At 42.0% G+C, this 12,940-nt stretch overlaps 1 protein-coding gene across 4 annotated transcripts in view; it reads right to left on the reverse strand.

Moving 5' to 3' along the window:
* Window positions 1-3,527: 3,527 nt before the first annotated feature.
* The window catches only part of glrba (glycine receptor, beta a), a 14,402-nt gene continuing 4,989 nt past the window's right edge, over window positions 3,528-12,940 (reverse strand). For 3 of the 4 annotated variants that reach the window (XM_027029403.3, XM_035530025.2, XM_081714424.1), the window contains 6 exons: window positions 11,581-11,663; window positions 10,977-11,117; window positions 7,523-7,675; window positions 6,896-7,044; window positions 5,349-5,498; window positions 3,528-4,498 (listed from right to left, as the gene is read on the reverse strand). In XM_027029403.3, coding sequence (XP_026885204.1) covers window positions 4,202-4,498; window positions 5,349-5,498; window positions 6,896-7,044; window positions 7,523-7,675; window positions 10,977-11,117; window positions 11,581-11,663 — 973 coding nt within the window. In that variant the 3' untranslated portion in view covers window positions 3,528-4,201. Of the gene's footprint in view, window positions 4,499-5,348; window positions 5,533-6,895; window positions 7,045-7,522; window positions 7,676-10,976; window positions 11,118-11,580; window positions 11,664-12,940 lie in introns of all 4 variants that reach the window. The other variant, XM_081714426.1, reaches the window with a different exon arrangement.

The raw sequence follows: 12,940 nt of genomic DNA on the forward strand, positions 1-12,940 counted from the left end.
CAGTTTTCTCATTTATCCACTTCTCTCTATCAGAATCAGCAAATGATGTATTCCTGTACACTGCACAAATTCTTTTTTTTTTTAATAACTATAATACATTTAACAGGTTACTTAGAATGACGCTGCTAACATGCTGTAGTAGTCACCATTGATTCAGGTATAATAAAAGTATACAATATATTAACACATATATTTAAAAAACGTAGTGTAACAGTATTTTAACCCAAGTGATAAAAGCACATTTTGTATTTGCAGTAACATCTTCAGTGTAGGATACGGCCTTTTACATATATACTACATATTATATAACTTATAGGTTTATTTCTGCGTAAGGAAAAATACATTTCCCATACGTCTATGTCTTACCATAACTTACTGCGGTTCTTGAAGTTTTCAAGTACTCCAACAGAGGGCGACAAAAGATCATATTGTCTTAATATAGGTGGATGGATCACTGTAAAATTAATGTTTCAGCCAAAAAATAAACAACAACAAAAAAAAAAACAGTTCAAAGGGCATCAAAACTCTACAACTAGCACACCTTACACACAGGAATATTAAATATTCACACATTAATATTGACACATTAAACACATAGATGTGAATACAGAATATTTTACAGAATCTTGTACTGTACATAAAGACCAACGCAAATGCCCATTTAATCCGATTTGATACCCATTTATATAGCAGTGAAGTGGTATTCTATAAAGCACAAATAGTTGATCTTTACAAATATTTATCGCATAAAATGCTTTTATTATTGTTTGATTTTGGGAAGAAAAACCCTACCAAATAGCTGATCGTCTAGTAAAGTTGCTATGCCACTGTTCCAGAAGAATCACACGCAGGTAGTGATTTTACTGGGAGGAGATTAGGCCTGTAGCTCAGCCTGTAGGTTACTGTTGGCACTGTTGTTAGTGTAGGTCTACTTTTAGGGTGAATGTTTTGACATACAGCTACACTTGAACAGGACTGATACACAGCCTGTTGGACTACTCTTTTTTGCTACAAGATGTATTGCTAGCAACATGTTTGTTTATTTATGTTACCTCAGTTTATTGAAGGACACTTGTTTTAACACTTTAGTATACAAAAATGAAAAGTGTAACAAAAACAAAATCAGGATCATCACCATGTTCGTAGTCAGCTATTAGGTCCAGACCTCGTTAATTGTTTCAGAGCTGAAAATAACTGAAGCTAGATAAAACTGGATAAAAAAAATCCTAGTTGACAAGTGCATGCTTGATTCAATTAAGAATTGTTGTTATTTTATTTCTTCATATTATTTTCCCCTGCTATTTAACACCATTTCGTATAGTTTTTAAGATACAACCCCCAATCTTTCAATAAACCTTCGTCCTATACCCCAGAGAGTCACTTTTAACTGTTTAAAGTGAGCCCTTTTTACTATAGATTTTCATGGGAAAGTGTTTTAAACTGCTCCCATTTTTACAAATCTCAAGATAAAGCCACCAAACCTGTTCTGCCTGATCTGAGGAGTACTAAAGGTTACCCACGTTTTGACACCTGTCACTATTTTATCCATTCTTTTTCCACCCCTCTTTACTGATGGCACACTCTCTACACCTTGTCCTTTCATTCATCCCCCCCATCCTCCCATCCTAATCCATAAATATCTTCCATAAATATAGCTCCTGACTCTGTTTCCCATAAGTCACCTGCTCCTAACCTACATGTCACTTCATCCAACTCCTCCAGTCACCTCCAGCTCAGGTGTTCTGCCTCCCCTGATTACTGAGTGATTACACCTGTTTCTAATTCCATTCAATTATGTAACCTGTCGCTGTTCACTCACATGCATGCATGGCGTTTCTATAGTCTGTTTAAACACTTACTCGTTTCTGCTTGTGGATTTTGTCTCAGCTCTTATTCCCCTCATTTGTTTGCGTGTTCGGACTGAGCTTTTTTTACCTTCACTTCAAACACATACTTCTCGTTTTACCTTTAGCCCATTCCAACTGTACTGTTTTTGCCCGATCTGGATATTGACCTATTTTTTGGTCAATATCTAATATCTCGATGACAGCTTTGGATTTCCCCACTATGAATAAACCTGTTGTGCCTCATCACTGCAAGCGTCTCAGATTCCATGTATTTTGATGCTGTAGATGGGGGTGTCAACATTTAGTGATTGCTCTACTCAGATACACCTTCTAAACCTGGCAATTGACTAATGAGTGGAATCAGGTGGGTTTACGTATGCAATCACACTGGTCTCTGGCCCCCGTGGAACAGGGTTTGACACAGTGCTGTGTTAACTAATATTAAACACACCTGATTCAACTCATCAATCAGTTTCCAGGTTTAGTAGATGTGTCTGTGCAGAGTAGTCATTAAACTTTGTAGGACTCTGGCTGCAAGGGACCAGACACCCCTGATCTAATGTTCTTATGATCAATTATTCATTCAGCAGTGTATATTCACATGAAAGATTACTACCTTACAGTAAACTATCCACACATTGATAATAGGTCCAATTTAACAATGCCTACCACCACAGAAAATAAGCAGCACATAGGTAGGCAGAACTAACTTTCCCACTATACTGGGAAAAACCTAACCTGCTGAACAAATACTGAGCTCTCTGCACATCCCTAATAGGTACCTTTCTCACATATAGGGCTACCAAAAAAGGAGTCAAGCCTAAATGAATGAGTCAAACCTGAAAAAATGAGTCAAAGCTCACTTTAGATACCTTGAGGCATAGCTGCTGTCAAACCTCCCACCGTACAGTCAACACCCCCACCAGTGTTATTGAGCAAGTCGTGGTGGTTATTAAGGGAAGGATAAGAGATGGAGACTCCCTAAAAACAGCCCTGGCGTTACAGAGGAGAGATTCTCACAACCTGGCTTGCTTGGGATTCAAAGTATTTGTATTAGCTCTATGTGTAAATGAAGGAGCTACATTATTCACCTGTGCTTGGTCTCTGAAGCTTTGTCCCTAATACTCAGCTTGGTTTCCTGTTCAGAACATCATGGCCTTGCACAGAATGAAGACGACAGTGCAAACTCACTAAGTGACTTGCTTATTTCCTCTGTTTTAAAACCCCACCCCTATTAAACAATGATGGTTGATTTTTTTTGTTCTTTACTGAAACCTGACTGAAACCTGTCTAGTTTTTTCTCTGGACAAGTTGTGATAATTTGAGCCAAGCAACAGGTAGGTTGAACTGGTTTTCCCCTCTTGTAGAATTTTCCCACAACAACAAAAGGGTAAAGGGTACTTTCCATCTTCCTCTTAGCAGACTGGGTATAAAAATACAAACCTGTTTGTACTGAACAAATGTCCTCATGATAGAGTCCTCATGCTGAGTGGCTCTATTTTGCTGATACATGCGGAAAGCACAATTATGTGTTTAATGTCAAAGTTAATATATAATTTAATATCTTCAACTGTGTATTAAATATCTAATACAGCTATGCAGCCATGAATCTTCTAATTGGCTTTGAGAAACAGAGAAACTGTGTAAAAAAAAAAAAAAAAGTACACAGTTGGACAAAGGTAATGAATGAGTGTCTTTATTGTAAGTCCGAAATTGCAGTTCTGGTTCCAAACTGATATTTCTACACACTGGTATGAGACAGTCCTTCTGCATCAGTCTTCTGAGTACGTACAGATGCAATATCTGATTGACTGTTCCCCGGCCAGAATTAATAAACCCCTGGGGGAAAAAAAGCAGTCTGCTTTTTAGTATATGGGGTACCATCCTTCTGGCGTGTGGAGAATGAATGGGAGTTAGCACATGTTCATGTGCTATAAAGAGCTCTTCCTCCATGGCGTACTTCAAGAGATGTACACACACACATACACAAAGATGTGGGTGGTCCTGATACAGAGTTTTTAGCCAGATAGCACTTTTGCACACAACTTTTTCTGCAAAGTCATGCTGTCAAAAACAAAAAAAGCTAAAAGATGTTTGCATTTTTTATGGACACCATGACAACACCTTACAGTCTTTGAAGCCCCGAAAACCAAGCAGCTACACACAATATGGCAAACGACACTAAGACATGGTTAATGACTAGAACATTAGTCTTTAGCTTCCATTTTCGGGTCCAACTATCCTCCAACGGGAAAGACTGAGTCTTTTATACTTCCTACATGCTTGAAACATTTCCTTGCAGTTATGCATGCTCACAAACACACACCTACACGCACCTGTGCACTCCGGGGCCCTCAGAGGTAAACAGACCAGTAGATGACGTTGAAGAAGAGGAAGGAGAAGGGGAAGAGGGCGCGGGCGTAGAGGTCGATGCGCTTGGCGGCAGCCGGGATGACAGGCTTGGGGGGTGGTGGCTTCTTGTCGTTCTTGCTGGGCGCCTTGCCAAGTGCGTCGGCCACCTCGATGGGCTTGCCGTAGCAATCGAAGTTAGAGAGCTCGAAGTCTCGAGGCAGGGAGCCCACGATGCTAAAGTCATTGGAGCGCAGGTCTGATTTGGAGGTACACACTTTCTTACAGCGATTTTCAACTACCTGGAGTATGGGGAGAGTGGTGCAAAACACACACGCGCGCGCGCACACACACACACACACACACACACACACACACACACACACACACACACACACACACACACACACACACACACATACAAAGTCTATTTGTGTAAAGCATCCTTTATTTATGTATATACATAAACAAAAACCTTCACACAGACACACTAACTGAATTTTCTGAATGTTTTATCTAAAACACAGAAGTTTTCTGCACAGTAGTAATTCATTAAAGATCTCAACATGTAAGTAAATCACAAGGAGCACAGCTACAGAAGAAATAACCATGGCAAAAGTATGACCTAGCCATCCTCAGGACAAGCTTTTTCAGTCATAATAACCGGATGCTGCTCTTTGATATTACTGTTAACATAACCTTTACACACACACACACACACACACACACACACACACACACACACACCCATCCCCTATGTGCTTCCCCACTCCTCAGCTATCGGGTCACATTAGACTCAATCCCCCATAAACCTTTGCTCTCCTCTGAGCCCACATCCCACAGAGCATGATCAGAGCTGACTCAATTACAGCCGTTTCATCTCCTACACACTCATACATGCAGCTACTCAGTAACATCAACATGTACCTCAGACTCATTCTCAAATGATAGATGTAAATGAATTTATTGTAATAAGGTGCATAAGCCCTCACCGCTGCTATTACACCCTCTAAGCCACTGCACCACTCAGCTGCATTTACAGCTGCAGCACCTTCTTATTCTGCAGGTACACTGCCTTGCTACAGTGAGGCTCGGGCCAGGTACCAGGAGACAGTGTGGCACTCAGGTGTGCAGGGCATGACCCACCCTCACCTGCAGCGCACTGACGTGAACAGGCGTGCCCCCGGTGCCGTTAGCCGCTGTGCCTTTGGCTGTAGCTTTGCCCTCTTTCTCCTTGTCCTTGTCCTTCTGTGCCATCTTTGCTTTCTCTGCCTCGATGCGCTTGGGACTGTTGAGCATAACCTGTCACATGAACCCGGAGGAATGGGAATTTCTCCTGAATGGAAAATGTGTTCAGTGCAATAACACTCTGGCAGTCAAAGACATGCACAACACACACACACACACATGCGGCAAACCTGAGCTCAGCACTTAAAAGCAGCAGGAGCACATTGGTGCTATCCATGGTTCTGAACAGGAATGACATCCCTGCTACAATAATCCTGAATTCCTACAAAAGACATTTGGATCCACTAGAGGTTTACAGTGGAATCGAGTGCACTGGAGTTTGACTGGTTCTAAAAAGTGCAGCTGTGAGATTTACCAAAAACATTTGAGTACAAAATCCTACCTTCTGTTTCATACCATCACATACAAACCCATCAGATATTCCCCTCTCAATAGCAGCTGAGCTCTTATAAAACAGCATTTAACTTAAAGAAGCAAAATTAGCCATATTAGGAAATAAGGAGATATTTTCATTTCTAATGTATGTATTGATTTGGTCACCCAGTGAAAATGATTAAACTTGTATTTGAATAATACACTCAAAAAGAGATTCAAGTGCACTACACTATTCAGGCACAACTATCACCCAAATCTAGGCTGTACTGTAGTACTAGATGTAGCAATGGACACTATCCATGGTCCTAAGCAAATGGTATGGTAAGCTGCCAATGCTGTCCGAGGTTCTGAAAAGGTACCCCAACAGACATTGATACGCTAACCATGGTGCTGAAATAGGATGCATGACTGCCATGCTGTAGAGTGCTGAGTCAAAGTGATGCAAAGAGTAGGACAACTTATCAAATACTTGCACTGGGTTTAGACCATGTTTCACTGAATATATACACTATGCTGCATTGTAATGTTGTCCCAGTAGTTCCTATCACAAGTTTTTCTGCACAAAAAACAACTCCATACTTCACGTTAAATAAGTTAAATGGATTGTGCAGGGCATGGATTTACCAAAACTCATGTTCAAGGTCATGAAGATTGCAATATGCTGTAGAACTATACATGAAAGCAGGAGTCATACTACACATGATGACACGCTGTCCATGGTTCTGAAATAGCACGCGGCTCTGTGGGGCTGCAGAAAGCTTAGTTAAAGTGATGGAAAGGGGAGGTCACATGGATCAAGGAGATGGATGAAGGATGACACAACAACCACACACACACACACACACAAATATGCACACACACATACACAAACAAATGACATACGCTTCCACAGACAGAAAAGCAAATGCTGTAGGTCTCTGGTTCACACATTCATGCAGTCACATTCATATAACAAACATTTCTATACCCAACGCAATCTCTCTTTCTCTCTCTCTCTCTCTCTCTCTCTTTCTCGCTCTCTGTCTCTCACACACACACACACACACACACACACACACACACATACACACACATACCTGAACCACAGCATACTCCACAAGAGAAGCAAAGCCAAAGAACAGACATGTCATCATCCAGATATCGATGGCCTTCACATAAGAAACCTTCGGCAGTTCAGACGCCAAAGATGTACATTCAGAGGTGAGTGACAAAACAGACAGAATACCTGCAAGGAGGGAAGGAGAGAGAGAGCGATTACTTACAGATGTTCACTGCAAGAGTTGAAGTAGTCACTTTAAAGAACTACAAAACCCCACAACACCCACAACTGACCTCACAGCAGTATTTGTCCTTGCAATGTACAGATGGGCAGATGTGAGAGGGGTGGGGCCTATGAGAGGTCGGAAATGCAGGGATGAGGAAACAAAAAAAGCATGGGGTTTGAATGATGGAGGATGCACTGAATGGTTGATGTTACTGTCAATTAAAATAGCCCCTTTTATTAATTTTCTTCTTTTCTTCAATTATATTTAATTTCAATACAGGTATAATTAGGTATATCACCTAATTATTACTTAGAAGACTGAAACAAAACAGGTAAACTGGCCATACTGTGCCACAACATCTGGTTCAGTTTAATCTGATAATACGCATTTCTTGGTTTTCAGTGATTGGATACTACATTGATTGGCAGACAGACTGACCTAATGGAACGCGAGCTGCACTGGCATCGGGGTTGATCCAGAATGAGAGCCAGGACAGGACCACGATGAGGAGGGTGGGGGCATAGACTCCCATCATATAGAAGCCTACCTGCCTTCTCAAGGTGAAGATCACCTCCACACATGTATAATGCCCTACAGAGAGAAAGAATGAGAAACAGAGGGAGAGAGAGATTGCCTGATACAAAAGTAACAAACTTTGTACTATGTTGAACACTATGAAAACATATCTTGGTTGGGGGAGGGTAAGTAAAAAAGTTACTTATGACTTTTGAAAAACCTTTTATTGAACTTATTTGAAAGACAAGAAGAGCTGAAAGGTATACTTTTGGTTAATGAGGTTATGATTTAACTGAAGGCAGAGCATTTTTTAAACTATATATGCATTTGAATAAGCAGGAGGACTTACTCTGGGTTTCATTCACATTGAAGCCATGAGAAATGGCCTTCTTTAAAACTGCTCAGAAACAACAACAAACACAAATCAATGCCCAACTACACACAGAGGGCATGGCAAAGAGGGATGGATGGGTGGCACAGTAGCACCAGAGACCATCTTGAAATGAAGCCAGATTTTGGTTGTTCAGCATCTCATACACACACTGTCTGATGCTGCTCCATGCGCCCTTATGCTCCTCTGCGTGCTCGAGGACAATCACAGAGAGACCTTTGAGGTTTGGCAATGTGCCCAGGTTTCTGATGAACAGATCTGACTCCCATTTATACAAATCTGCACTACATAAAATTCGGGGGGGGGCTGCGGTGGACCACTGGATAAATTCTGCTCAGGCAGGGACAGACTTACAGATGCGGGGCTGGACTTACAGACACCGGGACAGACTTGGGGACAGACCTACTGACCTACTGGGACTTACACGCAAACAGACTTACAGATGTAGGCATGGCCTTACACACACAAGAAAAGACTGACAGATAGCGAGAGAACTTACAGACACTGGGACAGACTTACAGACATGGGGACAGACCTACAGACACAGGGATGGACTTACAGACAGGCTTACAAAGGGACAGACTTACAGTCTTTAAAGGCGCAGTCCCCTCCAAACGGGGTCTAATCTTGTGGGATCTCACAAGGAGAGTTTCCAATTCAAACATTTTTAGAAGCAAAGCATCTTATGGCCCTAACTTGTAACTCACTCACTCACATTTAGCAGACCCAAGGTTGTCCACAAGGGCACCCTCATGACAACCTGATGTTGGCATGCAAGTGGGTGAAATTTCAGAGTTTCATTACTTCTGTGCATATGTACCAGACAGCTATTAGCACTCCAGCATAACACGTTCGGGTAGCACTTCACATCAATAACACAGAGTGCCCCTTTGTGTTATTGATTCAATCGTAATGATGCTTCAGTAATAACGCTATAATTATGTATCCTACAATAAGGCTTTCTGTGGGCCTTTTTGCATTACTATTGAGTAATTTAAATGCAGCACTCGACTTTTCACCACTGTTCCTCACAGGCTCAAACATTATATAAATTCTCTTGATTATTTGATGTCAGTCAGCACAATGCCCTCTGGGAGCTGAAGATTTCGCGTCAGTTCTGCACCGTGTTCTCCCCAGCATTACACAGAAATATCCGGGCACGCGCTGATGCCACAACTGCTCCTACACACTAAAACATAAATCCAGCATCAGCTGCAGTTCACCAGCAGATTTATTCCTGTCCAGGAGACATTGTTTTGTCCTCACGTGGAAACAGGACACTGCTGGACCGGCTACACCAGGGACCGTTTGAACAAAGATATTCAATTTTTATCATGAGGTGCACAAGTTAAAACTTAATTAAACTGAATTAAGAATTTTGCATGTTAGCTGGATTTATGATTATTTCAGCACTTTCATACACTCCAGTGATTATAGCTGATAAAGTAAGAATTGTAGTGTAACTGGAACGGCAAATAATAAGACAAATGAAAACCATGATGTAAATCAAAGTGTTTCTGTTGAATTATTTGTTTTATGTTTATGGTTTATTGTTCTATTTTGAAGCAATAATATTTCCACTTAGCTATAAATATGTTGTGTACTTCACACTCACTCAGTTTCACTGATGAGTCTAATCTCATATTGACAGGTTAGATTTACAGAACAGTGCACTGAAACAACATGGACAGAGAGAGAGAGAGAGAGAGAGAGAGAGAGAGAGAGAAAGAGAAAGAGTGAGCTGGAGAGAGAGTAGACAGAGACAGAATGCAGTAAGTAAGATTAATGCTCTTCAATTCTATTACATAAGAAGGCAAATGGAACATTATATAATAGCGAAGACTTATGGGAGAGTTCAAGCTCAAGCTCTATACCCAACAAGCCCTGACTACTAAACAGTAGTACATTAAACAGAGAAAGGGTGAGAAAGTGTGTGTGTGTGTGTGTGTGTGTGTGTGTGTGTGTGTGTGTGTGTGTGTGTGTGTGTGTGTGTGTGTGTGTGTGTGCACATGCACATCTATGTTTATGTCTGCATGTGTGAATGCCTTTGCTTATTGTCAGTGTCTGGGAAGAAAAAAGGTTTCTAGGTTATATGTGGAACATACACACACACAAACCCAAACACACACGAAAAGTCCCAGTAAAAGAGCTGCAGCATCAGTCACGACACACGCATGCCATGTATGGTAGGATCTCTGCCTTCTGACAGGTAATTGCTACAAGATGCACAGTCACTGAAGCCGTATCGAAAACGCAGTTGTCGTTTCCACAGATGCTTTGCACAAAAGGGTTGGGTGAAGTGGGATATGAACAGGAGGGCACGGTGATTTATTAGCATCTCCCCAGCCAGTCGTATTACTCGTACCATAGAATTTAAACAGCTGGGCTAAGCACATCACGAAAATAGCATGTCTGTGTATGACACTTCACACAGTTCTGAAAACTCTATGGTTTATACCTCCCATACCTGCACACTGCAGCGCTGTGTAACCACAAAGACAGCACCACAAACTTTACTAACACACACACAGAGTTAAAATCATCATATGCACTGTTCATTAACTTATATGTGAAAATACACACGCATACACATAAACACACACTGACTATGTCTTGCACATATTAACTAACAATGAAATACTATAAGTATTAAAACAACAGCACCAATACACACTCACAATCAGCCCAGCAAGGAGCAAAGTAAATGACCAAACTTTGGAAAGGCATCGATTTAGCTCGGCTGCCGACCACAGATGCTTGGTAGAGGTCAGCATTTTCGCAGCAGCACACATAGGGGTGTGCACATGGGGGCGTGCACGTGGGGACATGCACATGCAGCACTGATGCTTTTTGGATAGCCACATAGCAAGGGAATAAGGAAGAGTATGTCTGCATACGTTCTGATGCGAAATTGTTTGTATATGTGTATGTATGTGTGTTTGTGTGTGCTTGTGTGTGTTTGTGTGTGTGTGTGTGTGTGTGTACCTGTCCCAGGGTAGAATTTGGTGCAGTTGCCATATTCAATATCCTCCTGCTTGACGTCAAACTGCGGCAGGGCGATCTCATCCATCTGAACAGGGTCCCCTGACTGCCACATGAATACCAGGTCCTTTGTGGTGTAGCCATCTGCACACACATACACATGCACACATGCATGCACACACACACACACACACACACACACACACACACACATGCATGTACACATGCACGCACACATACACACGCATGTACACTCACACGTAAACGCGCGCACACACACACACACAAACACATACAACACTGTTAACTGCAATCCTTACACATCAGTGTAAATACTAGTTATATGCTATTAACCATACTGCTTACAAATAACTGCTATTGCACTAACAAAGTTCAGCCACACAGCTTTGTGTATATTGGAGAGTGTGTGCATTGTGTGTTTGTGCGAGCATGCATGCGTGTATGTGTGTGAGTATGCGTGTATGTGTGTGAGTATGTGTGTGTGTGTGTGTGTGTGTGTGTGTGTGTGTGTGTGTGTGTGTGTGTGTGCATGTATGTGCATGTGTGCATGTTTTGCATGTGTATGTCTATATTTGTTTATTCTTACAGCTTTCCAGTTGCATCTTGCACAGTTGTGTGTCCATGGGAAAAAGTGTGAGATCCAGAGGACAAGACAGGGTGACTGACAACCTAAAACACACACATACATGTACATACACACACACACACACACACATACATATAAACACATGCAAACACACACTGTCACACATACAGGTTTAAATAAAAGAGGGTACTTATCTGTTTATACGTATATGCATATCATTAAGGTTTAGACAAGACAGTCTATTTGAGCACTGTATTCAGGTTCTGAGCAGACAGAGGACACGCTGACATACTTGCACAGACATACACACCAAGAGAGAGACTCTTACTGCAAGGTTCATTAGCTCTGGTTTCATGTGGAGCTACGGCAGCAGATGAAAAGCAAGACTGAAACTGAGAAAGAGGGAGTGAAAGCAAAGAGATACAGAGCGTAAGCAAAACGGAGAGAGAGATTGAGAGCGAAGAGACAGAGAAGAGAGATAAAGAGTGAGCCGGATGCCAAAAGAAAGAGCAAGAGAAACAAGAAGATGAGGAAGAAAAAGAGGTATGAAGGGGAGTGAGCTAAAGGTAGAAAGAAAAAGACAATTAGAGAGACAAACAGAGAGACAATGAGTGCTACAGGGAGAGGAGGAGAAGAAAGACTGGAAAGGAAGTCTTGTGCTAAGAAACACAAACACACACACACACACACACACACACACACACACACACACACACAGTGAGGTAGTTGAAACCCCCCAGACACCCTTTCATCTGCCGTGATGCCCTTTACACACTTCACAACAGTGCAAAGCTTACATCCCACTTCAGTCTGCCAAATCCACACAGACATTCACAAACATAGGCACACTCCTGTCATGCACACCCCATCACGTGAACCCGCGTTGGAGCTGGGCTCACGTCCCCAAAACTATTGAAGCATCATCATCATCTGGACAGAGCAGGGGGGAGAGAAAGAGAGAGAGAGAGAGAGAGAGAGAGAGAGAGAGAGAGAGAGGGAGAGAAAGAGAGAGAAAGAGTGCTCATACTAACACTCCCTCTAATGCTTGACAAGTATGAATTTCAAGGGCTACGACACCAGCAAGCCCCATGGCTTTATTGTGTGCTAATCCTCGATAACACTTGGGATGACTCTAATGCGCTCAGTGCGGAGAAGGTTGCCTATGTTGTAATAACCAGCACATAAACGATAAATCTGGGCCCAGCCCAAAGCAGTACACAGCCACGCAAGAACACGCAGGGCAGGGAGGGTCCAGTGGGCCATGAGGCCACTGCACTGCCATTAAATGCTCCGTAAATCCATCCACAAAACCAGTTTCAACAATGTTTAAAAAAAGTGAGCATGAATATCAAACGCAGAC

This window comes from Electrophorus electricus, chromosome 5 (assembly GCF_041902795.1).
Source record: "Electrophorus electricus isolate QZ-2024a chromosome 5, ASM4190279v1, whole genome shotgun sequence".
Lineage (NCBI taxonomy): Eukaryota > Metazoa > Chordata > Actinopteri > Gymnotiformes > Gymnotidae > Electrophorus > Electrophorus electricus.